At 41.7% G+C, this 27,275-nt stretch overlaps 1 protein-coding gene and 1 pseudogene across 5 annotated transcripts; both read left to right on the forward strand.

Moving 5' to 3' along the window:
- The first annotated feature begins 1,973 nt into the window (after nt 1-1,973).
- Nucleotides 1,974-7,781, forward strand: LOC111981763 (zinc finger protein 260). 5 transcript variants are annotated; one of them, XM_024013210.2, is made up of 9 exons: nt 1,974-2,660; nt 2,863-2,932; nt 3,037-3,239; nt 3,334-3,438; nt 3,544-3,642; nt 3,827-3,937; nt 4,546-4,666; nt 4,779-5,060; nt 5,783-7,781. In XM_024013210.2, exons 3-9 carry the CDS (start codon nt 3,090-3,092, stop codon nt 6,745-6,747), a joined length of 1,833 nt encoding a protein of 610 aa, XP_023868978.1. In that variant the 5' UTR covers nt 1,974-2,660; nt 2,863-2,932; nt 3,037-3,089; the 3' UTR covers nt 6,748-7,781. The 5 variants fall into 5 exon arrangements, with proteins under 5 accessions (XP_023868978.1, XP_070289799.1, XP_023868960.1 ...); XM_070433698.1 differs by having other exon boundaries at nt 2,863-2,928; XM_024013192.3 differs by having other exon boundaries at nt 1,983-2,387.
- Nucleotides 7,782-11,761: 3,980 nt separating this feature from the next.
- Nucleotides 11,762-20,023, forward strand: LOC111955659 (globoside alpha-1,3-N-acetylgalactosaminyltransferase 1-like; annotated as a pseudogene).
- Nucleotides 20,024-27,275: the final 7,252 nt, after the last annotated feature.

Raw genomic sequence — 27,275 nt, forward strand, 5'->3', positions numbered from 1 at the left:
CGTGCCATTGGAACACAGGAGTGATGGTTGCTGATAATGGGCCTCTGTTGCCTATGTAGATATTCCATAAAAAATCTGCCGTTTCCAGCTACAATAGTCATTTACAATGTTAACAATGTCAGCACTGTATTTCTGATCCATTTTATGGTCTTTTAATGGACAAAAAAATGGCTTTTCTTTCAAAAACAAGGATATTTCTAAGTGACCCCAAACTTTTGAACAGTAGTATGTGTGTTTATATATATATATATATAGTACCAGTCAAAAGTTTGGACACACCTGCTCATTCGAGAGTTTTTCTTTATTTTTTTAAATGTTCTACATTGTATAATAATAGTAAAGACATCAAAACAATGAAGTATCAGATATGGAATCATGTAGTAACCAAAAAGGTGTTAAACAAATGAAAATATGTTATTTGAGATTCTTCAAAGTAACCACCCTTTGCCTTGATGACAGCTTTGCACACTCTTGGCATTCTCTCAACCAGCTTCATGAGGTAGTCACTTGGAATGCATTTCAATTAACAGGTGTGCCTTGTTAAAAGTTCATTTGTGGAACTTCTTTCTGTCTTAATGCGTTTGAGCCAGTCAGTTGTTTTGACAAGGTAGTGCTGGTATACATAAGATAGACCTATTTGGTAAAAGACCAAGTCCATATTATGGCAAGAACAGCTCAAATAAGCAAAGAGAAATGACAGTCCATCATTACTTTAAGACATGAAGGTCAGTCAATCTGTAAAATGTCAAGAACTTTGAAAGTTTCTTCAAGTGCAGTCGCAAAAACCATCAAGCGCTATGATGAAACTGGCTCTCATGAGGACCGCCACAGGAAAGGAAGACCCAGAGTTACCCCTGCTGCAGAGGATAGGTTCATTAGAGTTCACTGCACCTCAGATTGCAGCCCAAATAAATGCTTCACAGAGTTCGAGCAACAGACACATCTCAACACCCAACTGTTCAGAGGAGACTGCGTGAATCAGGTCTTCATGGTCAATTTGCTGCAAAGAAACCACTACTAAAGGACACCAATAATAAGAAGAGACTTGCTTCGGCCAAGAAACACGAGCAATGGACATTAGACTGGTGGAAATCTGTCTTTTGGTCTGATGAGTGCAAATTTGAGATTTTTGCTTCCAACCGCCATGTCTTTGTGAGACGCAGAGTAGGTGAACGGATGATCTCCGCATGTGTGGTTCCCATCGTGAAGCATGGAGGAGGAGGTGCGGTGGTGCTCTGCTGGTGACACAGTCTGTGATTTATTTAGAATTCAAGGCGCACTTAACCAGCATGGCTGCCCCAACATTCTGCAGCGATACGCCATCCCATCTGGTTTGCGCTTAGTGGGGCTATCATTTGTTTTTCAACAGGACAATGACCCAAACACACCTCCAGGCTGTGTAAAGGCCATTAGAACAAGAAGGAGAGTGATAGAATGTTGCATCAGATGACCTGGCCTCCACAATCACCCGACCTCAACCCAATTGAGATGGTTTGGGATGAGTTGGACCACAGAGTGAAGGAAAAGCAGCCAACAAGTGCTTAGCATATATGGGAACTCCTTCAAGACTGTTGAAAAAGCATTTCAGGTGAAGCTGGTTGAGCGAATGCCAAGAGTGTGCAAAGCTGTCATCAAGGCAAAGGGCGGCTACTTTGAAGAATCAGAAATATAAAATATATTTTGATATATTTGTTTAACACTTTTTTGGTTACGACATGATTCCATATGTGTTATTTCATAGTTTTGATGTCTTCACTATTATTCTACAATGTAGAAAATAGTCAAAATTACGAAAAACCCTTGAATGAGTAGGTGTGTTCAAACTTTGGACTGGGACTGTATATATATATATATATTCAATTTTGTAGTAAAGTATAATTAATTAATATTATAGTCCAGTTCTGGCCGTTAATGGAACATATTGCATGCCAACCGCTGTTAAACTCAGAAGAAGAAGAAGATGTTGATACCGGAAGAGAACGTTTTTGGCCTAAAACGTCATATGTAAACGACGACCGTGAATGTTCAGTTATGTTGCTTCTTATCTAGCTAGCTAGATAGCTAACCAGCTTGTGAATTTTGGGGAAATGGCTGAATCGTTTGAAGAACGTCTCGTAAAAGCTGTCAAAGAGCATACACACTTGTATGATACCTCAATGCGTTTACATTTCGACAAAGAGGCTCTCGAACACAGTTGGCGCGAAATTGCTACATATTTAAACTCTGATCCAGATACTTGCAGGAAGAAATGGAGACTTGCGAGGGACCGTCATGTGAGAGCACTGAAAAAGTCTAAGGATATGCCAGAGGGTGTACCGAGGCCTGGAAGCCTGAGTTGGCTCACCATTTTTATAAAACATCGGCAAACCAACCCAAACTTTCCCGAGGTAGCTAGTTAGCGAAGATACAGAACATGTGTGGTTACTGTAACTTACCTAGTTGCCAGACCTGTGTTATTCACAGCCAGCTACTGCTAGCATGACTAGTTATGTGTGTAATACCATAGACTTATAGACCGGTAATTATCGGTATTATCAAATAAGATTGTCTAATAGTTCGACTGAAGAAACCACTATTTTTGGCACTGGGTTCGCAGTTCAAATGAGTGCAATATCAACACCAGCAGCAGAGGACGCACATACGAGATTGCGGAGATTAATGTAACATTTTCTTTTTGAAAAATTATAACAATGAGTCAACTGTTTATGGCAATCCAGTTTTAATCAGAACATATGACAGTGATAATGATTAATTTAGTCATAAAATGAGAACGTACTGTTTTATTGTTTGCAACAGGCTAGCCTTACTGTTAATATTTTAAAGATGTGCAATTACTGCCTCTTGTTTTGTTGGTTTCCATAGATCTCAGCAGACAGAGTTGAGAGTCCTAATGACAACCTGGATCAGACTCCCTTGTTTTCAGACCAGGCAGGTAAGCCCATATTAGTGGTGTGTAGTTGGCTACAGGTATTGTGTAGTTGGCTACAGACCCAATCCTTATGTTTCCATACTGGCTCCTTTTTTATTTTACTGTAGGTCCACTGTTCCCTTTATCATCTTTCCGTCTCCTGGTTCCACCTCTACGACTGATGTCAGCTTTCATGTGGCAAGTGGCTCAAGAGCGTAATGTGATGCACTATGGGAAGCTGGAGGAGTTTGTGACTTTGGTGACAGAGATGGTTCCAGAGCTGCTGAGCTCCAGGCAGAGGACCCAACTCATCCTGGGACTGAGAGCAAGGGTGAGAAGTGGGAGGGTGGAGAAGGAGTGGAGGCATGGATGTTCAGAAAGGATCTTAGTCCAATGACTATTATTGTCATAAAATCTACTTTCAGATGGTTTTAGAGTTGTTTCGTAATGAAAACCCACCGGACCCCCAGACCATCCAACTTCATTTGGACAGAATCAAAACTTCTTCAGTACATGCTGTGCACGAGGATGTATGTAACTTTCAGTGTCTGAAGTAGTCTGGATGCTATTGAATAGAGGGAGCTTATATTGTCTTTCTTTTGAAGCTGATTGTATCATTCATTTTACATGCCCAGTCACAGAGTAGAAATGAGTTGGAGGCTTCAGAGTCTAACTTCGTGGAGCTGGTCAAAACCCTGCTCGAAGACCCGTCTGAGAAGAAGCACTTCTTCCAGGTGGGAAATATCCTAATGAATCATAGTTGTCGCTTTCAGAGTCAATAGGACAGCATGTTCCAGCAATGTAAAACTCAGTAGTGAAATGTTGCTTGTTTTACTGTAACTGATGAAAGGCCATACAAAATGAAAAATCCAGCAAGGTGTTGGTTTCAACAACGCTTGTTTTATTTTCCTCTCTCAGGTGGTGTTCCCAATACGTTACGGCCCTCGGTATGACACAGCACTGCAGATACTGGTGTGGGAGTTTCTCTCCCGACTGGAGGAGTTGCTGCCTGTACCAGACCTCACAGAGGTATAGGCTCTATCTTAATAGCATGAAATCTTTAGAGATGGTCAGGCTTGTCATGTTATTTCTTCAGTATCACACGCTTAGGGGTGTCACTGTTTTAGTAATGGCACTGTATAAGATCCAGTCTTTGGGAACAGAGTTTCTTGTTCATGACTGTCCTTTTTGTCAACTAAAGTTGAATCCTAAATGATTAATGTAGAGACACAGGAGAGGAGTGCTTCTTTGATTGAAGACCATGGTGCTTGCCTACGAAGCGGCAAAGGGAACTGCACCTTCTTACCTCCCCCCCCCCCCACTCTAACTGTATGTCACTTTGGATAAGAGCGTCTGCTAAATGGCTAAAATATACAATCCATGAGGTGCTCTATGATTATGGAATGAAATATTATAGAACAAAAATAAGTTGATGCTGGATAGTAAACAATGCTGTTAAAGCTTTTGTGAAAACAGACTTCCAGAAGTAATCGAGGCACTCTCATGTAGTGGAAACATGTAAAAGCCTTTGTTTTACGGCTTATGGATGGCAAGAACAAAAAAAACACCCACCTAATATGAATGTTCTGTGAGAGAGAGCTGCAGAAACCTTTTTAATGTTCCTTTTATCCTCTCAGACAGCATCTTGTCTCAGCCTTGCCCCCTCTGACCTGGAGGAGTTCTGGCATTCTGTCTCTGACCCCGAGCACCTGAAGACACTGCTGCAGCATCATAGACATCTGGGTCACTTGAGCAAAAGTGAGTCTTAATAAGAGGAAATCAACCATGTTAGCCATGTGCTCTTCTGTACATTAGTGGAGTTGCATTTTACCGTTTCCTTTCCTGAGATGAAAATTCTCTCTCCCTTCAGATGAATTCTCCAACCAGGTCGCAGACAACATCTTGTCCACGTTGTCAATTCCTCAAATTCATGGCCTAAAGTCAAGTCTTGATGGACATGAAGGCATGAAAGGGAGCACAGAGGGGTGGAAGATCGACAGTGAGGAAGACCAAGAGGAAGGAGGAGAGTTGCATTTTGAAAAGACCTTGGAGGATGATGGAAGTGAGAGAAATGAAGACACTGAGAGAGGATTGAAGGATGAGGATGACGCTAAGTGGACCTCCCCTCTGAGTGAACCAGAGGACTCGGATGGTAAGGAGATTCAGAATGATAGTCCATTTCCACCATGTATTTTTAAATGATTTGTAAAAGCCTGACTTGTTACATTACCTAGAGATATTATTTGCAACAACAAAAAATTACGCTCCTTGACCTTCAGGTGAAAAATCAGGAATTGGTTCACACCACTGTCAAATGTTATACTTATGATAATGAATTACAGAGGTTGATATCAGTTCCTACTTATAAAACCGTCAAATATAGTGGGGCTGTGTATATTGTTTTGGAGAAGGATGTTTTCGTGCTTTTGAGAGCACTGCACTGAAGGCTGTTTCCAACAATGGCTGCGACTGCTAGCGGAACCATTCATTTCAATGGGATGTTGGTTGGCGAGCGATGTTAACTGGGAGATGCTGAAACTTGCTAAATAATAAGCTAATGTACTTAAAAAATGTCTGGCTGAATCAACAATATAGCTGTCCCTGAATCAGGCACATTCAGGATGACGGCAGCTTGCTAGCTTATTTACAACTGGCAGAAATGTGATTCGCATTTGCTGCATCACAATACATGCTGTTCTGGTCCTAGATTTGGACCCGCCACTCGGGTAGGTCCAGGATTAATTTGGGTCAGGCTTTGTTTGCCCTTCGCATTATGTTTTGTAACGCGGATCATGGTACCAAGCACTCCAGGATCTGGGTCATAGAAGGTCATGTAAAAGCGTCTGAATTGTTCTGTCTGCTTTCTGCCTACAGAACCAGCTAGTGACATGTCCTCCCAGGTCTTCTCCTGCCCCCAGTGCCCCTTCTCCCACAGGGAAATGGTGGATCTTCAGCAGCACATCAGGAAGGAACATCTAACAGAGGAGGACAGCAGGAGCCTGGACTCTGGAGGAGCTGAGAACTCACTGCCGTCCAGTCAAACAGCCAAGAGCTCCTCCGCGAAGAGCTCCTCAGCCAAGAGCTCCTCAGCCAAGAGCTCCTCAGCCAAGAGCTCCTCAGCCAAGACCTCCTCAGCCAAGACCTCCTCAGCCAAGAGAATCAATAAGAACACCTGCAAACAGTGTGGGAAGGGTTTCAGATGCACAACTGACCTGAAACGACACCAAAGTGTTCACACTAGTGTGCAGCCGTTCCGTTGCAACCAGTGTGAGAAGAGATTCAAATCGGAGAGATATCTACAACTGCACAAGAAAAGTCACGACGTAGAACCGATGCACAGGCCTATTTGCCAACACTGTGGCAAGAGTTACACTAGTGCAGCAGTCCTCAAAATACACATACGCACCCACACCGGAGAGCGGCCTTACTCCTGCTCAGTCTGTGGGAAGAAGTTCAATCAAAAGCACACATTAGTTAGACACCTCCGGATGCACAAAGGAGAGAGACCATACCTGTGTAGCGTATGCGGGAAGGCTTTCTTTGTTTCCGGGGAACTCTTAGTGCACATGCGTTTTCACACAGGGGAACGACCTTACCGCTGTAAACCGTGTGGAAAGGCTTTCAGCACGTCATGCGCTCTCACGTCGCATAAGCGATGGCACTCAAACGAGCGCCCGTTCACCTGCTCCCTGTGTTCAAAGGGCTTTGCGGAAACTGGTGGCCTTAAAAGACACATGTTTATTCATACCGAGGAGAAGCCCCATTACTGCCACACGTGTGGGAAAGGATTTAGTCAGTTGAGCAACATGAGAATACATTTGAAAACTCATAAAAAATAATGTCATTGGCTCTCTTAAAAAGGAATTTTTAACTAGTGTAATGATTATTTCTCCTTGAGCTCAAAGCCAAAAGTAAGAAAAAAATGAAATTGTATTATAGGTAATATACATCGTCCTGACAAGGTTTTCACCATATATTGACTAAGTAGCCATTCTGTTATTTTCCCCTTGGTAAGGTGATCGGTTGTTAAGGAACTTTGGGCACAGACTTCACAATGACACTGAGGTTTTACTTAGTGCACTGCCAACCGTACTGTACTCTGTGAGCACAGTAGGGTTAACATGATGTAAGCATGACACGTAGGCCGTTCTGTACCTGAAGTAATGAAAAAAGTTTTGACCGCAACTATCAAGTTGTCCTTTAATAATCATTCATGTGTTTTGGGGCAAGCTGATGTATGTTGGAACAGAGTCCTCCCTTTTCTCCTGCGTAGTCACCTGTTCACATGTCCTTGTCTGAGGAAATGTTATTTTCAGTACTTCAGTCAGGCACCTGATTCCCTTCTGGTTCATGCTGGGATGAAGTGCAATTAGGTACACTTTGTTTCCATTGTAATCAGACCTGGGTTCAAATACTATTTCAAATATCTCAACTTTCACCTACATTGTCCAAGTATTTTAATGTATTTGAAAATACTCAAATACACTCCCATGCATTTAAACCAGGTTTTTGAAAATACTCATACTACTTGGTTTTTACAAATAGCCATTCAAATAGAAGTATGTGTTTTGGGCTTTGTATTTGAAAAATCTCAAATACATTTTTCAGTGTATTTTAAATACCAGATATCAAAATACATATTTGAACCCAGGTCTGATTGTAATAAATGATCACTCAGTAATTGTCTGTGATGACTCAATCATTTGTAAATGAACTAATACTACAGCATGTGTATGATATATGTATATTATTATGTACATGATGCTACATTTATTATCCGTCAAACACTTTTAAGTGTGGGAAAGGATTTACTCGGATGAGCAACATGAGACTACGTTTGAAAACTTGTCAGAAATAAACTCATTGGATCTTTGTCAGACTAAAGTGATTTTTACATTCATGTTAGGTGTTTCTCCTTGAGCTCATTGTATTATAGTACAATGGAAAAAAATATAAACGCAACAAGTGTTGGTTTCATGAGCTGAAATAAAAGATCCCAGAGATCTTCCATATGCACAAAAGCTTATTTCTCTGAAATTTGGTGCACACATTTGTTTACATCCCTGTAAGTGAGCATTTCTCCTTTGCCAAGATAATCCATCCACCTTATATGTGTAGCTGATTAAACAGCACGATCATTATACATGTGCACCTTGTGCTGGGGACATTAAATGGTCACTCTAAAATGTTTTGTCACAACACAATGCCACATATGTCTCAAGTTTTGAGGGATCATGCCATTGGCATGCAGGAATGTCCACCAGAGCTGTTGCCAGATAATTGAATGTTCATTTCTCTACCATAAGCTGTCTCCAATGCCTGTTGGAGATTTTGGCAGTAAGTACTGTCGTGGCAGAATCAGATTTAGCTAGGTAACATAGATAAGATGTTATTTTCATCATATGCTTGTGAGATAATTGTCATTAGAATGGTGCCCTTTGGACTATAGGGTTGGCAGTGCATTTTCCCTTTCTGAGCTAGAGCTTAGTCAATTGGGGCCCAGAGAGGGGAGAGGTCAGGCTTGTCTTCATATGTCAATGTATCTGTTAAACCATGTGGTGCTATGTAGAATATCAGAAGGGGAGGAGGAAAGAATGGAACATTGTTTTCTTATTATGAATGTGTCTGTAACTATTCCTAAACCATGTGAAGGGATGGCGTTATTAATGGGGAATCAGTTAGTTATCTCATACAATGTCTGTACGCCAGTCACTCCCTACTTTTCTCATGGGGGGAAGGAGTAAGGCAGTGTTTGCAACCATTGTATGTCCCCTCTGAGGTTGCCCTTATCTTGATCTGGTATATGACCTAAGAGGCTCACAGTCTTTTCTGAGCTTATCCAAGAGGGGGTGTATTTGAGATGGGAGTATCTCAAATGACAATTGATATATGCCATTGGATGAGGTAATGTTTTGGTACCAAGAATGAGATTGAAGCCTTGTCTTGGGAGACCAAACTGAACGATGATTTATAGCTGATGCTGTCTAGCTATGGGATACTCCTCTTTCGGGTAAAGGATTCTTTGTAAGTTGAGAGGGGTGTATCTTGGCTATAAATGAAACTAAGAATTGTTTTTCAAGGACTCTCAGATAATTCATTTATAGACACTGAATTGATCTGAGAGTCAAAAAAGGGCTTTGGTGAAGCTCATATATTATTATATTATTATTAAAGACGAGTGGTTTGCTGATGTCAACGTTGTGAACATGGTGGCGGTCGGGTTATGGTATGGGCAGGCATAAGCTACGAACAACGAACACAATTGCATTTTATCGATGGCAATTTGAATGCACCGAAATACTGTGACAAAATCCGGAAGCCCATTGTCATGCTATTCTTCCTCCACCATCACCTCATGTTTCAGCATGATAATGCACTGCCCCATGTTATAAGGATCTGTACACAATTCCTGGAAGCTGAAAATGTCCCAGTTCTTCCATTTCCTGCATACTAAACAGACATGTCACCCATTGAGCATGTTTGGGATGCTCTGGATCAACGTTTATGACAGGGTGTTCCAGTTCCCGACAATATCCAGCAATTTTACACAACCATTGATGAGGAGTGGGACAACATTCCAAGGGCCACAATCAACAGCCTGCTCAACTCTATGCAAAGAAGATGTGTCACGCTGCCTGAGGGAAATGATGGTCACACCAGATACTGACTGGCTTTCTGATCCACGCCCCTACTTTTTTTATAAGGTATCTGTGACCAACAAGATGCATATCTGTATTCCCAGTCATGTGATATTACTACATTAGTTTCTATTTAATTTTTTTAAATTGACTGATTTCTTGCATGCTGCGTTTATATTTTTGTTCAGTATAATTAACAATGAAAAGCTGAAATGTCTTGAGTCAATAAGTATTCAACCCCTTTGTTATGGCAAGCCTAAATAAGTTCAGGAGTAAAAATGTGCTTAACAAGTCATATAAGTTGCATGGACTCACTCTGTGTTTAATAATAGTGTTTAACATGATTTTTGAAAGACTACCTCATCTCTGTACCCCACACATACAATTATCTGTAAGGTCCCTCAGTCGAGCAGTGAATTTCAACAACAGATTCAACCACAAAGACCAGGGAGGTTTTCCAGTGCCTCGCAAAGAAGGGCACCTATTGGTAGATGGGTAAAAATGTAATAAAAAACAGACAGTGAATAGCCCAATGAGCATGATGAAGTTATTAATTACACTTTGGATGGTGTATCAATACACCCAGCCATTACAAAGATACAGGTGTCCGACTCACTTGCCGGAGTGAAAGTTAACCGCTCAGGGATTTCACCATGAGGTCAAATATAGGTGGTATTACCCTCCGGTTCATTCCTTTAAGTCAAAGTTGTTTAAAGACTTCCTCCAGCGACATCATCGGCCTCAAACCTTGCTTGAGGAACAATATAGAAGCAATAGAGAACAAAATATGTTTTTTTTTAAGTAAATCAGGTGACAGATCTGGTGAAAAGGAGACTGGAGTGCCACTTTAACAAGAAAAAGTGGAACAGTTTATGGTATTCCTGCCATTCAATGCCCTCCAACATAAAAACAACATGCTTAACCTGTTCAATAGTGTGTTTGTTGTTCTATAGATATATGGTGCTTTTCTTACCTTACACATGAGCATCGGTCACACCCATATTTACATGGTCCACTGGCACTGGGTAGGCCTACATCCTTGCTGGTGAAACAGTAAAAGGCACAGATTATACCGACTTTGTGATACAGTCCTGCATTACTTCAAACACTCAAAGTTTGATTGAATAGAATTACAAACTTTGTGAGGAACAATGCGTTTTTGCACAAATATCTGTCCTTCCATCACTCTGCCAGTTCTTGGAATCACACTTTTGGTGTATGTTGCTTTTTCCGTATTTTATTAAGTCAAACTAGTGATATCTGATCTTTGGAGAAACTTAATCATAATCTTAGAACAACATCAGAATACAATGTACAGTATGAGTGTTGTCATACTGATGGTTTCCACGATTATGATATCATTTATTATGTCAATCTATGAATATTGTGATGTCCACTTTTGATATTCATGATATTTAATTATAATATACTTCTATTATTAGCTCTGCTCACATTGTTGAATTACGTCCACTTGTTGTGTATGTACTCTGATTACGCACCATTGTTCTTCTGTATGTGTGTCAACACTTGTGTTTGCACTATACGTTTTTGGGCATTGTCGATATCATAGCTGATGTACATGGTGTTAATCAATCCTCTATCTCCTATTTAGAGTCCTGGTTTTAACATATTGTTACTCATCATTTGGGTAAAATCGGGAACTTGTTTAGTGTTCATTTGTTTGTAACTTTGTCAATGATATAATCCAATCTTGATAGAAATCCCATCCCGTATATAATCCCATCAGAAAGACACGATGCCATCATTTATTTTATAGGTGATTGCTGAAATGTAGCCTTCTAAAAAAGCCCTGTGGGCTCATGACAATGAGAGTCAGGACCAGGGATTAAGATCTAATTTGAGATCACATTTTCTGATTACATTACCATTGTAAATATGTAAATAATTACATTTTACACTTCTTTTCTGTTTGATTTCACATACTAGTTAATTCACCTAAAATGTTCCTTTTTATCTTCAACAGTAAGATGAAAATAAGGACGTCAGAATTCTAGAAGTTTGGGGGTAAGACAATTTGTGTTACTGACATAATAAACAAACAACTTATTTTTGTATATTTTTTTTGTGAACCCCTAACCCTCCACAACCTCTCCTGATGCTATCATTCAGTATTAACTTGAACCCCCTCTGAAGGTTGTGTCAGCAGGACCCTGTCAATTTCAGGCAGGAAAACTGTAGTTGTAGGACACGGGACATGCTGTCCCCACAGGGGTGAGACTCTTCTTTGGTCTACTCTAATATAATCATCTCACCCGATACCACCTCTTTGCAAAACTCACCAACTGCAGCCATTTTGAAAGCAGTACGCTATTTTACAATGTCATTTTTTGCATGGTCTTTTCAGACTCCTGTATAAGCAGCCCAGTGTGTTAAAGGGGTAAGTTATTATGAATGTATTATTGTTAGTAGTAGACATAGTATCAGTAGGAGAAGGTGCATTTGGAAGTACAGGAAATGTAGTCACTATGAAAGAGTTGCTTATGATGCATTGAATATCTCTGAGCGTTCACAAGCTTTTAACATATCTTTTGTTTTTTCAGGCGCACCAATGTGGTAGCTGTTACCCCTTGGTTGGCACCAATTGTCTGAGAAGGCACCTTTAATCCCTTGGTTGTGACAGCATTTACAAGCCTATGCACCTCAGCATTGCCACAACCGTCTTTGCTGTTGGCAAGTAAGTAGTCTCACACACGTCAGCCGTCCCTACCAGGATGTCTGGTAGCACTGAGCCTCAAATATAGAATAACATTCGTAGTCGATCATCTAACATTTCTGTAAAACAAAAACAATGATAAAGCCTTGCAATCCAATTTTTTTCTCGTTGTGTTCCCATTTTGAACCATTTCATGTGTCTGAAGGTAGAACTCTGCATATCCGGCAGGCCCATAGAGCAAATCAAGTGCACGTATAGGTCTACCGCTGGCCAATCAGATACCTCAGATCATCGTGTCGGCATGGTTTCCTCGAGCCTTAGGCTATATAAAGAAGCCTCAAGCACACAGCAAAGTTGATACTGTGAAATTTCGAAACCTGTAAAGCCATGACTAGAGAGAGACTCAAGGGCATATCAACATATTTTCCACCCAGTCTGCTCAGGGATTCGAGCAAGCAACCTTTCAACTACTTAACCACTAGGCTACCATGAGTAACAACATGAATTGGTGCATGAGGCAGAAATAATGCAGTGCAACTTGAGTTTCGCCATCAGCTGGAAGAATGCCCACTTTTAGTCAGCGGAGACAGGGAGAGCAGAGGGACGGTGAGTCAGATGAGAGTAAATACAACAAATGATCTATTACCAGTGTGATCATGTACCTACAATTTTGAAATATAATTTCAAAATGGTCTGAGAAGAACAACATTGGCATGGCAATTCAAGCATAGCCAATATGCAGTGATGATATGCAGGTGCTTCTACACCTGCATTGCTTGCTGTTTGGGGTTTTAGGCTGGGTTTCTGTACAGCACTTTGAGATATCAGCTAATGTAAGAAGGGCTATATAAATTCATTTGATTTGATGATAATGTATTGGGCCTATAGCCTATTGCACAAACCACATTGCTACAGAACTGTTTTTATATGTTAATGTTGCTTAGGCAAAGCCACGGGCAGTAGGAGTGCTGAGGGTGCTGCAACACCCCCTGATGAATTGAAAAACATCTTCCTGCGACCATATTTTTTAAGTCACGTTAAAATCTGAGTGGTATCTTGATGCAGTCAGGAAAGGTACTACGTAATCATATTGGATGATAAATAACCTAGCTATGGCAGCTATTTTTTTTCTTCCCCAAGATGGCGCAGCAGTAAGACGTATTTGATTTTGTCCCATGTAAATATTCAGTCTTTTCCGGGTTTTTTTGTGTACATTTCATTATATTTCAATATTTATTTTCCATTTTCGATTTAAATATACCTTCCTGCAACCATCCTCACCCAATGTGGTACGGATCTGCTATTTTTTAGGCCTTATAGCTGGAACCTCCATCAGAAGCTATCCAGCTAATTAGCTACTAGCTATTTAGCCATTGTTAGCCACTGCTAGCGGTCTTTACCTTTAGCACGGACACCAGCCACTTTAGCCCAGATAGCCCGGATAATACATGGCAGTCTATACAGCGCGATATCAGCCCTGAGCATGTCAGACTGCTTCTTTTTTCCACTACATCACCGGATTCCTGCCCGCAAAATCTGGACTATTATACCGGATCTTCTCAGCTAGCTAGCTGCTACCGAGTGGCTATTGTGGCTAACGCCCTTGTCCAGAAGCATGCACCAGTTAGCTTCGAGCTAGGCCCATCTCTCGGCTAGCAAACGAAGTACACCAACTACAATACCTCTCCTGCCAATTTGGCCTGGATCTCAACCGGCCTCTGTGTTGTGGATGTGGTGAAGATCCATCTGCTAGCCCCGGCCCGCTAGCTTCCTGAACACTGTCTCCCGCTCACCTAGCATAGTAATCGACTACCGAACGGCTCCCTGTTTCATCTATTGCTGCTCATTGGACCCTATGATCACTCGGCTACACAGCTGATGCCTGCTGGACTGTTCATTAACACGGTACTTCATTTTGTTTGTCTGTCAGCCCCAGCCTCGAACTTAGGCCCTGTGTGTAGGTAACTGACCCTCTCTGCCCATTTATTGTCATTTACCCGTTGTTGTTGTCTTAGCTGTTTACCCGTTGTTGTCTCACCAGTTATTGTCTTACCTCTCCTAATCAACACCTGTGATTTCTTTATGCCTCTCTCTAATGTCAACATGCCTTGTATACTGTTGTTTAGGGCAGCTCTCATTGTTTTATTTTACTGCGGAGCCCCTAGTCCTGCTCAACATGCCTCAGATAGCCCCCTTGTCCCACCCCCCACACATGCGGAGACCGCACCTAGCTTAACTAGTGCCTCCAGAGATGCAACCTCTCTCATCGTCACTCAATGCCTAGGTTTACCCCAACTGTACCCTACCATACCCTTGTCTGTACACTATGCCCTGAATCTATCCTACCACACCCAGAAATCTGCTACTTTTATTCTCTGTTCCCAAAGCACTAGACGACCAGTTCTTATAGCCTTTAGCCGTACCCTCATCCTACTCCTTTTCTGTTCCTCTGGTGATGTAGAGGTTAACCCAGGCCCTGTGTGTCCCCAGGCGCTCTCATTTGCTGACTTCTGCAACCGTAAAAGCCTTGGGTTCATGCATGTTAACATCAGAAGCCTCCTCCCTAAGTTTGCTTTATTCACTGCTTTAGCACACCCCGCCAACCCTGATATCCTAGCTATGTCTGAATCCTGGCTTAGGAACGCCACCAAAAATTCTGACATTTCCATCCCCAATTACAAAATTTTCCGTCAAGACAGAACTGCTTAAGGGGGCGGAATTGCAATCTACTGTAGAGATAGCCTGCAGAGTTCTGTCATACTATCCAGGTCCAGGTCCATGCACAAACAGTTCGAGCTTCTACTTTTTAAGATCTATCTCTCCAGAAATAAGTCCCTCACTGTTGCCGCTTGTTTTAGACCCCCCTCAGCTCCCAGCTGTGTCCTGGACACCATATGTGAATTGATTGCCCCCCATCTATCGTCCGAGTTTGTACTCGGACGATAGAGGTGAACTAAATTGGGATATGCTTACAATCTAAACTAGATGCCCTCAATCTCACACAAATTATCAAAGAACCTACCAGGTACAATCCCAAATCCGTAAACATGGGCACCCTCATAGATATCATCCTGACCAACTTGCCCTCTAAATACACCTCTGCTGTTTTCAACCAAGATCTCCGCGATCACTGCCTCATTGCCTGCGTCTGTTATGGGTCCGCGGTCAAACGACCACCCCTCATCACTGTCAAAAGCTCCCTAAAACACTTCTGCGAGCAGGCCTTTCTAATCGACCTGGCCCATGTATCCTGGAAGGATATTGACCTCATCCTGTCAGTAGAGGATGCCTGGTTGTTCTTTAAAAGTGCTTTCCTCACCATCTTAAATAAGCATGCCCAATTCAAAAAATGTAGAACTAAGAACATATATTGGTTCACTCCAGACTTGACTGCCCTTGACCAGCACAAAAACACCCTGTGGCTGTCGTGGAAAATTGCAAGATTATGTTATAGTGCTTGAAAGATTATATTATAATCTTTGTATTGCATTAGAATGGTTGTTTTATTCGACAGAATAGAATCTGTCGACTATTGTGTGTGTGTGTTCCACTGAGGATGGGCCTCTATGAGATAGCACTGACAGAGGAGATTTACGATGTCTTTGGGTAATAAAGCCTAAAGAGCATTCCAGATAGTAAAGGTAGTGTTTTTGTGCTATACCGTACCAGGGTGAGACGGGTTCCAGTTTGGAGTAGGAGGGGGCCAGACACTGGTCTTTACAATGAGAACTGTTGAGACAGCAGTAACTGTCTGCTATGTTTTATAGATATCTTTCATACAAATCTTAACCTTTGTGAACTGTTCCTAAGATCTGTGGTTCGTCATGTAAGTTGAGAGGGGTGTATCTTGGCTATAAAAGATCTTTGTATTCTTCTGTAGGGACTCTCAGAATTCATTATAGAAACTGAATTGATCTGAGAGTCAAAGGGCTATTGTAAAGCTCATATAATTTAAGATTAAGTTTAAGTATAACTCTGACTGGTGTGTGGTTTGTAACTCTCCTCATTTGGTAATACAGGAAAATGCCATCACATGGCGTACTGCACTAGCATTGAATAGTCCCCGCGATATGCAACTTTTCAGGGAAGTCAGGAACCAATAACACAGTCAGTTAGGAAAGCAAAGGCTAGCTTTTTCAAACAGAAATGTGCCTCCTGCCGCACTAATTCCAAAAAGTTGTGGGACACTGTAAAGCTGTCCACTGCACTGAGACTAGGAAACACTGTCACCACTGTTAAATCCACGATAATCAAGAATTTCAATAAGCATTTCTCTACGACTGGCCATGCTTTCCACCTGGCTACCCCAACCCCGGCCAACAGCTCTTCACCCCCCGCAGCAACTGGCCCAAGCCCCCCCCCACTTCTCCTTCACCCAAATCCAGACAGCTGATGTTCTGAAAGAGCTGCAAAAGCTGGATCCCTACAAATCAGCTGGGCTAGACAATCTGGAACCTCTCTTCCTAAAATTATCTGCCGCCGTTGTTGCAACCCCTATTACTAGTCTGTTCAACCTCTCTTTCGTATCGTCTGCGATTCCTAAAGATTGGAAAGCGGCCGCGGTCATCCCCCTCTTCAAAGGGGGAGACACTCTAGACCCAAACTGTTACAGACCTATATCTATCCTGCCCTGCCTTTCTAAAGTCTTCGAAAGCCAAGTGAACAAACTGATCTCTGACCATTTCGAATCCCATCGTACCTTCTCCGCTATGCAATCTGGTTTCCGAGCTGGTCACGGGTGCACCTCAGCCACGCTCAAGGTCCTAAACGATATCATATCCGCCATCGATAAAAGACAGCACTGTGCAGCCGTCTTCATCGACCTGGCCAAGGCTTTCGACTCTGTCAATCACCGTATTCTTATCGGCAGACTCAACCGCCTTGGTTTCTCTAATGACTGCCTCACCTGGTTCACTAATTACTTCTCAGATAGAGTTCAGTGTGTCAAATCGGAGGGCCTGTTGTCCGGACCTCTGGCAGTCTCTATGGGGGTGCCACAGGGTTCAATTCTTGGGCCGACTCTTTTCTCTGTATATATCAATGATGTCGCTCTTGCTGTGTGTGATTCTTTGATCCACTTCTACGCAGATGACAGCATTCTGTATACATCTGGCGCTTCTTTGGACACTGTGTTAACAAACCTCCAAACGTGCTTCAACGCCATACAACACTCCTCCCGTGGCCTCCAACTGCTCTTAAATGCAAGTAAAACAAATGCATGCTCTTCAACCGATCACTGCCCGCACCCGCCTCCCCGACCAGCATCACTACTCTGGACGGTTCTGACTTAGAATATATAAATACCTAGGTGTCTGGCTAGAGTGTAAACTCTCCTTCCAGACTCACATTAAGCATCTCCAATCCCAAGTTAAATCTAAAATCGGCTTCCTATTTTGCAACAAAGCCTCCTTCACTCATGCTGCCAAACATACCCTCGTAAACCTGACTATCTACCGATCCTTGACTTCGGCAATGTCATTTACAAATTAACCTCCAACACTCTCCTCAGCAAATTGGATGCAGTCTATCACAGTGCCATCCATTTTGTCACCAAAGCCCCATATACTACCCACCACTACAACCTGTATGCTCTCTTTGGCTGGTCCTCGCTACATATTTGTCGCCAAACCCACTGGGTCCAGGTCACCCATAAGTCTTTGCTAGGTGTGCTCCGCCTTATCTCAGCTCACTGGTCACCATAGCAATACCCACCCATAGCACGCGCTCCAGCAGGTATATTTCACTGGTCATCCCCAAAGCCAACACCTCCTTTAGCCGCCTTTCCTTCCAGTTCTCTGCTGCCAATGACTGGAACGAATTGCAAAAATCACTGAAGTTCACTGAAGATACTTATATCTCCTTCACTAACTTTAAGCGTCAGCTGTCAGAGCAGCTTACCGATCGCTGCAACTGTACACATCCCATCTGTAAATAGTCCATCCACCCATTTACCTACCTCATCCCCATATTGTTTTTTTTTTTTCTGCTCTTTTGCACACCAGTATTTCTACTTGCACATCCTTATCTGCACATATCACTCCAGTGTAAATTGCTAAAGTGTAATTACTTCGCCACTATTGGCCTATTTATTGCCTAACCTCCTTACTTCATTTGCACACACTGTATACAGATTTTTCTATTGTGTTATTGACTGTACGTTTGTTTATCCCATGTGTAACTCTGTGTTGTTGTTTTTGTCGCACTGCTTTGCTTTATCTTGGCCAGGTCACAGTTGTAAATGAGAACTTGTTTTCAACTGGCCTACCTGGTTAAATAAAGGTGAAATAAAAAATAACTAAAAAAATGTGTCTACTATAGCACCAGTCGGCTTGATTTGTTGCTGTCTCTCGTCTCTCCCTCCCTCCTCCCTGTTCCCCGTGTCGCTCACTCACTCACACTCACAGTAGCCTATACATAGAGCATGGACCCTGCTAGACCATCAATTCTCTTGACCTTTCACTACCTCCTGGGTACATAAAAACACATGTCACATGGACATGTACAAGAGTGACCGGTAAAAATAGGTTCAAACTTAGTTCGCACTTGCTCTGGTTACCTGAGAAGAACAACCCACACATTTTGTTGTTAAATGTTCCTCGCTGAAAGTTCCACGCTTTTGACTGCCAACCTTTGAGTACCTTAGTCTCCACTACACCCTTTTTCCCAAGCTAGTGAGTCTCAGTCTCAGCAGGCCTACCTCAAAGTTGGAAAATATCTTGATTTAGATTATATATTATGTCAGAATTACAGAACATTGAGTTATCCTCTTGCCATATGAGACGGGCAACTGAAACCCACTTGGTTCTCGTTGTATTTTAGGTATGTGCGCTTCCTGCGTGACTTTCTGGAGACTGCCGAGAAGCATTTCATGGTGGATTTCTAAGTGCACTACTACATCTTCACTGACCGAGGGAAGACGTGCCAGCGGTGGTCCTCACTCCCGGTAGAAAGTCCCAGTCCCTGGCTGCAACCGCTGGTAGGAGATCTCCTCCCGGAGGATGGAGATGATCCGGACCACCATCGAGAACCAGATAGGCAAGGAGGCGGACTACATCTTCTGCTTGGATGTGGACACGAAGTTCCACGGCCGGTGGGGGGCAGAAACATTGAGCAGGCTGGTGGCCGCTGTTCACCCGGGTTACTATGAGCAGACCCACGAGCACTACCCTTACGAACGCCGTCCTGCCTCGCGGGCCTACATTCCCGCGGGGGAAGGAGACTACGGGAGGCGCCACCATCGCTGGCTATGTGGGGGACGTGCACAAGCTGGCAAAGTACTGCCGCGAGCAGCTGGAGGCTGATGCCGCCAACTCCATCGAGGCAGCATGGCAGGAGGAAAGCCACCTGAACAGATATCTCCTTTACAACAAGCCCACTAAGATTCTGTCTCCAGAATACATGTGGCAGGACTTCAAGGCCAAATAATCCGACTCTCTCAGGTCAACAAGAACTATGCAAGGTTCGGCCCAACGTGAAGAAAAGAAAGTAACGCTGTGGCCATTGTTGCACTAAGATTCAGGATCTAGGCCAGGGAGGAGGATGCTGCTGTTTGTATACATTGAAGGTGGCTGGATCAGTAAACAAGCTTATGTTGTTCCGTTTTTCTCTCAATTAGTTTATATCCTTTACTGCTAAAGATGTATTATAGACATGAAGGGCTGTTTCCATGTAGAAATGTTTGTCATAGGAGCAGAAGTGTAGATAGAGGGTGAGTTTGTGAAATGAATGTGCAATTAATACTGATAATACATGATATTTGTGTTATTTGTGTAATTCTTTGTTTTATATATATATATATATATTATTAAAGGGGGAATATGTGATTGGTACATACATTTTTGGACTTTTTAATTAATGATATATAGCCATTGCTTCTTGCAGAATATAACTTACAGTATAAATACCTCATGACCTTAGTTCAGGGGTCTCCCACCCTGTTCCTGGAGAGCTATTGTCCTGTAGGTGTTCACTCCAACCCTAATCTAGCACACCTGATTCTAATAATTAGCTGGTTGATAAGCTGAATCAGGTTAGTTACAACTGGGGTTGGAGCAAAAACCTACAGGAGGGTAGCTTTCTGGAAATAGGGTTGGAGAGCCCTGCCTTAGTTCAACGGCTACCAACACTGTATAGCCTCAAAACATGGTTAAAACTATCATTTTGATCTCATCGATGGTCAAGGTATGAATTTGAGAGCTGGTATTGATTTATATTATCCTTTTCCCTCTGTATTACTTGTGACTCGCATAACACTTGCTGTGGCAACGCCCTTGGGTCCATTCACCATTCCGCTTCTTCTCACAGCCGTAACAATGGAGATTGGCAGGAGCTTATGGTCATTGACACATTTATCTGGACCAGTGTAACTGGTTGAAACTAAAGTAGACAATGATGAATAGTCTCTTCTCATAGCAGCTGTGTCTCCACCACTGTGAAAGTGACTAATGGTGACTGAATGTTCATTTCAACCAGCTTATGGTGAGTTGCCATAAACTCCTGCCAGTCTCCATTGTCTCACATTGAGACAGAACATGTTGTCCGTCTGGTAGTGGTCACATACATGTATGCTCTGTTTTCTGGGTTATTGGCTGCTCATAAGACAGTGGTTTATGAAAACATTCACCTTCTTCCAGTTCCATAGAATTGTGGTTAAAAATCTGAATTTACTTACAGTGAATGAAAAGGGTAATTCATTCATTTAAATTAGTGTGACTGCAGTGCTCTATTTTACCATTAATTTCTATTGGGCACAAAATTAGCGCAAACACAACCAAAACAAAGAGCAAATGTATCCAACAGAGTCACAAGTTTGATATAGTCATTGCGTGCTATGAATATGGGAACAAATACTTAACATTTAAACACTTTAATACACATAAGTGAATTTGTCCCAATAATTTTGCCCCAATACTCCCCTAAAATGGGGGGGACTATGTAGAAAAAGTGCTGTAATTTCTAAACGATCTGCACAGTAATTTTTTTGCTTTCAAATCCAACCTTTAGGAGTATAGACGGCACTGTGCATAAGGTTTACATAGCATATGTCATGGCCCTATGTCCATCAGTGTTTATAGACCTGGTGTGCTATGGTGTCATCTAGTGGCACCATACAGCAACTAATCATTCTCAAATTCATTAGAGGCTAATTCATAGTGTATATACCAAATCTGGAGTCAATCTGATTTATGGTTCATGAGAAGAATATTTTTAGCATTAGCCTATGTGCTAAGTACAGTGTGGCCATATTTGAAATGAGCAACAACACTTTTTTTATTGAAACCATAAAAAACGGATGTAATGAGTCTAAATACAAAATCTGGACTGAATCTGTTAAGCCGGACATATTTTCCATAATCAAAAATATTGTATTTTCAGCTGTTTGAAGCAAAAACTCAATTTAAGAACGGGAAGCAATAATTTCTAATCCCCCATATATTTTTTGTAAATATATATATATATATATATATATATATATATTTTTTTAATATGTTTTCCTTCATTATTTTCCCCTAACCCTACCACCCCTCTCCTTATTGGAGTAAACTAATGGACAACAACACTTAGGCTTCTACTTCCAGCTTATACATACTATATACATTTTACGGACACAATGTATTTTACAATAGTTATCTTTTGTTTGTTTTTAATCCCATCCTTCAACTACCATCAACCCCTCCCATCTATCTCTGAAGCTCATTAGTTTGATTTTATTTTGCCATATATTTTTAACTGTGCTGTTTCACAAAAGTTCTGAACATATATACATTTTACGGACACAGTATATTTTACATTAGTTATGTTGTTTTTAATCCCACCCTTCAGCTCCACTCAACCCCTCCCATCTATCTCATAACACCATACATTTTTTATTAAACTGTGCTGTGATGTTTCACAAATGTTCTGAACCTTTCTATTCTCATGGTTTCTACAGATTGTAAATTAAAGATAAACATTTCTGCTAAAAATATTATTATATTATTGATCAATTGACCATTACTTTTCAAATCACCCAGTAGTGCTATCTGCAGAGTTAGCTCCAGGTAAATGTTGCACTTCTCCCAACCAATCCTAGACCTGTGACAAAAAACAAGCTACATATGGACTGTACCAAAACAAATGATCTAATGAATCTCTCTTCGCAGCAAAATCTGCAGAGCTGGGATGGTTGTATATACTGTATATAACATTCTTTTGGTTGTAAGAATTTTGTATAATAATTCAAATAGAAAAATTAAAATATTTGATTCTGGCATTGTTTTACCATGGAATCGGTACATCAAATCTCTTCCCAACTATTTTGCAATCTTTATATATTTTTTATAGCACAGCTGTACATTTTTTGGTCCTTAAATGAAACTTGTATACTTTTTTATTTATCACAATTTTCTTTAACCAATTTTGGTCGTTCCAAACAAAATTGAATATATTTTGCTCATATAATTTAATAAACAGGTCGCTAGGTGTAGGCAAGACCATAAGCAAATAGGTACATTTGGATATGACTAAAGAGTTAATCAGGGTGATTTTTCCACAAATAGACAGTTATTTTCCTTTCCATGGTAGAAAGATCTTATCTATTTTTGCTAACTTTCTATAAAAATGTATTGGAGTGAGTTCATTTCTTTCTTTCGGGATATTTATTCCGAGTATGCCCGCATCCCCATCAGATCATTTTATTGGTAAACTACACGGTAATGTCAAACTTTTTTGTGATCCAACACGAAATATAGTACACTTATCATAATTTGGTTGTAGTCCAGGGAGGTTAGAAAAAGTTTCTAGATCCTCTATGAGGCTGTGGAGGGATCCAAATTGTGGATTAAAAAGAAAACATGAATCATCAGAGTACAATGACACCTATATTTTTAAGCCCTGGATTTGAAACACCTTGATATTATTGTTGGATCTCATTTTAACAGCTAACATTTCGATGGCAATAATAAATGCAGTTGAAGTCGGAAGTTTACATACACTTAGGTTGGAGTCGTTACAACTCGTTTTCAACCACTCCACAAATTTCTTGTTAACAAACTATAGTTTTGGCAAGTCGGTTAGGACATCTACTTTGTGCATGTCGCAAGTAATTTTTCCAACAATTGTTTACTGACAGATTATTTCACTTATAATTCAGTATGTTGTGGGGTGCTTTTCTGCAGGAGGGACTGGTGCCCTTCACAAAATAGATGGCATCATGAGGTAGGAAAATTATGTAGATATATTGAAGCAACATGTGGCAGATGGATCAGAATTAGTTGTGTAACATAGATAATTAAGATGTATTTTCTGCATAATATACTTATGTGATATACTTATTAGAATGTATCCCTTTGGACTCTGGTGTTGGCAGTTGCACTTCTTCCCTCAGCTGGGGCTCAGTCAACTGTGGCCCAGAGAGGAGAGAGGTCAGGTTTGTCTTTTACATGTCCCTGGTGCTATGCAGAATATCAGAAAGGGAAGTATGCTTGGGGTCATTGTCCATTTGGAAGACCATTTGTGACCAAGCTTTAACTTCCTGACTGATGTCTTGAGATGTTGCTTCAATATCTCCACATAATTTTCCTACCTCATGATGCCATCTATTTTGAGAAGTGCACCAGTCCCTCATGCAGCATAGTACCCCCACAACATGATGCTGCCACCCCCGTGCTTCACGGTTGGGTTGGTGTTCTTCGGCTTGCAAGCATCCCCCTTTTTCCTTCGAAACATAATGATGGTCATTATGGCCAAACAGTTCTATTTTTGTTTCATCAAACCAGAGACATTTCTTCAAAAAGTACAATCTTTGTCCCCATGTGCAGTTGCAAACCGTAGTCGGGCTTTTTTATTGCGGTTTTGGAGCAGTGGCTTCTTCCTTGCTGAGCGGCCTTTCAGGTTATGTCGATATAGGACTCGTTTTACTGTGGATATAGATACCTGCTTCCTCCAGCATCTTCACAAGGTCCTTGTGTTGTTCTGGGATGATTTGCACTTTTCGCACCTAAGTACGTTAATCTCCTCCTTCCTGAGCGGTATGGCGGCTGCGTGGTCCCGTGATGTTTATATTTGCGTACTATTGTTTGTACAGATGAACGTGGTAACTTCAGGCATTTGGAAATTGCTCCCAAGGATGAACCAGACCTGTGGAGGTCTACAAATTTTTTTCTGAGGTCTTGACTGATTTCTTTTGATTTTCCCATGATGTCAACTAAAGAGGCACTGAGTTTGAAGGTAGGCCTTGAAATGCAACCACAGGTACACCTCCAATTGACTCAAATGATGTCAATTAGCATATAAGAAGCTTCTAAAGCCAAGACATCATTTTCTGGAATTTTCCAAGCCAATTTAGTGTATGTAAACTTCTGACCCACTGGAATTGTGATACAGTGAATTAATCTGTCTGTACACAATTGTTGGAAAAATTACTTGCGACATGCACAAAGTAGATGTCCTAACTGACTTGCCAAAACTATAATTTGTTAACAAGGAATTTGTGGAGTGGTTGAAAAACGAGTTTTAATGACTCCAACGTAAGTGCATGTAAACTTCCGACTTCAACTGTAAGTATTTAGACCCTTTGCTATGAGACAACTTGATTGCAGTACACCTGTGGTAAATTCAATTGATTGGAAATTTTTTGGAAAGGCACACACCTGTCTATATAAGATCCCACAGTTGACAGTACATGTCAGAGCAAAAACTAAGCCATGAGGTCGAGGGAATTGTCCGTAGCGCTCCGAGACAGGATTGTGTTGAGGCACAGATCTGGGGATGGGTACCAAAACAGTTCCGCAGCATTGAAGGTCCCAAAGAACAGTGGCCTCCATCATTCTTTAATGGAAGAAGTTTGGAACCACCAAAACTCTTCCTAGAGCTGACCTCCCTGCCAAACTGAGCAATCGGTAGGAAAAATGCCCTTGGTCAGAGGGGTGACCAAGAACCCAACGGTCACTTTGACATAACTCCAGAGTTCCTCTGTGGAGATGGGAGAACCTTCCAGAAGGACGACCATCTCTGCAGCACTCCACCAATAAGACCTTTATGGTAGAGTGGCCAGACGCAAGCCACTCCCCAATAAAAAGCACATGACAGCCCGCTTGGAGTTTGTCAAAAGGCACCAATTGGACTCTCAGACCATGAGAAACAAGATTCTCTGGTCTGATGAAGCCAAGATTGAACTCTTTGGCCTGAATGCCACGCGTCACGTCTGGAGGAAACCTGGCACCATCCCTACGGTGAAGAATGGTGGTGGTAGCATCATGCTGTGAGGATGTTTTTCAGTGGCAGGGACTGGGAGACTAGTCTGGATTGAGGGAAAGATTAACGGCGCAAAGTACAGAGAGATCCTTGATTTAAAACCTGCTCCAGAGTGCTCAGGACCTCAGACTGGGGCGGTGATTCACCTTCCAACAGGACAACAACATTAAGCACACAGCCAAGACAAAGCAGGATTGGCTTCGGACAAGTCTCTGAATGTCCTTGAGTGGCCCAGGCAGTGCCCGGACTTGAACCTGATCGAACATCTCTGGAGAGACCTGAAAATAGCTCCCCATCAAACCTGACAGAGCTTGAGAGGATCTGCAGAGAAGAATGGGAGAAACTCACCAAATGCAGGTGTGCCAAGCATGTAGCTTCATACCCAAGAAGACTCAAGGCTGTAATCGCTGCCAAAGGTGCTTCAACAAAGTACTGAGTAAAGGGTCTGAATACTTATGTAAATGTGATATTTCAGCTTTTTAACATTTCTAAAAACCTGTTTTTGTCATTATGGGGTATTGTGTGTAGATTGATGTCTGAATACTTTCGCAATTGACTGTCTGAACGAATTCTGTCCCCTATCAACACTCTTTTAACTTTTGGTGCCAGTGAGAATGACATAAGAAAGTAGTCAAGACTACTAGCTTGACTGAGCCTCCACCATGTATTCCTCACTAGGTCAGGATATTTAAGCCTCCATATATCCACTAGTTCTAATACACTGCTCAAAAAAATAAAGGGAACACTTAAACAACACAATGTAACTGGAGTGGAGTCTGGAGTCTGTTTCTGACCGTTTGAGCAGACACATGCACATTTGTGGCCTGCTGGAGGTCATTTTGCAGGGCTCTGGCAGTGCACCTCCTTGCACAAAGGCGGAGGTAGCGGTCCTGCTGCTGGGTTGTTGCCCTCCTACGGCCTCCTCCACGTCTCCTGATGTACTGGCCTGTCTCCTGGTAGCGCCTCCATGCTCTGGACACTACGCTGACAGACACAGCAAACCTTTTTGCCACAGCTCGCATTGATGTGCCATCCTGGATGAGCTGCACTACCTGAGCCACTTGTGTGGGTTGTAGACTCCGTCTCATGCTACCACTAGAGTGAGAGCACCGCCAGCATTCAAAAGTGACCAAAACATCAGCCAGGAAGCATAGGAACTGAGAAGTTGTCTGTGGTCACCACCTGCAGAATCACTCCTTTTTTGGGGGTGTCTTGCTAATTGCCTATAATTTCCACCTTTTGTCTATTCCATTTGCACAACAGCATGTGTAATCTATTGTCAATCAGTGTTGCTTCCTAAGTGGACAGTTTGATTTCACAGAAGTGTGATTGACTTGGAGTTACATTGTGTTGTTTAAGTGTTCCCTTTATTTTTTTGAGCAGTGTATATCCATGACATTCGTGATTTCCTTAAGTGCATGAGGGTGATAGTTTGTAGTGTGATTTCCTTTACGGTCCATACAGGTATTTAAAACCGTAATATTAACACCCACCATAATAATAGTCTTGTATTGCTTGTAGTGTTGATAAATTCTTATATATATTTTCATAGAAGCTTGGATCATCATTATTTGGACCCTATAGGTTAATGAGCCATATCTGTTTATGGTCCAATAACATATTTAAAATCAACCATCTACCTTGATTGGACAATTTGCACATTCGGATCAACATTTCTGTTAATTAATATCATCACACCTTTTGAATTTCTTTGCCCATGGGAGATATATATTTCGTCCCCCAGTCCTTTTTTCTCACAACTTCATCTAAAATTGTTGAATGAGTTTCCTGTAAACAATAGATATTATATTCCTTCTCTTTT

This window comes from Salvelinus sp. IW2-2015, linkage group LG3 (genome assembly GCF_002910315.2).
Source record: "Salvelinus sp. IW2-2015 linkage group LG3, ASM291031v2, whole genome shotgun sequence".
NCBI classification, from domain to species: Eukaryota; Metazoa; Chordata; class Actinopteri; order Salmoniformes; family Salmonidae; genus Salvelinus; species Salvelinus sp. IW2-2015.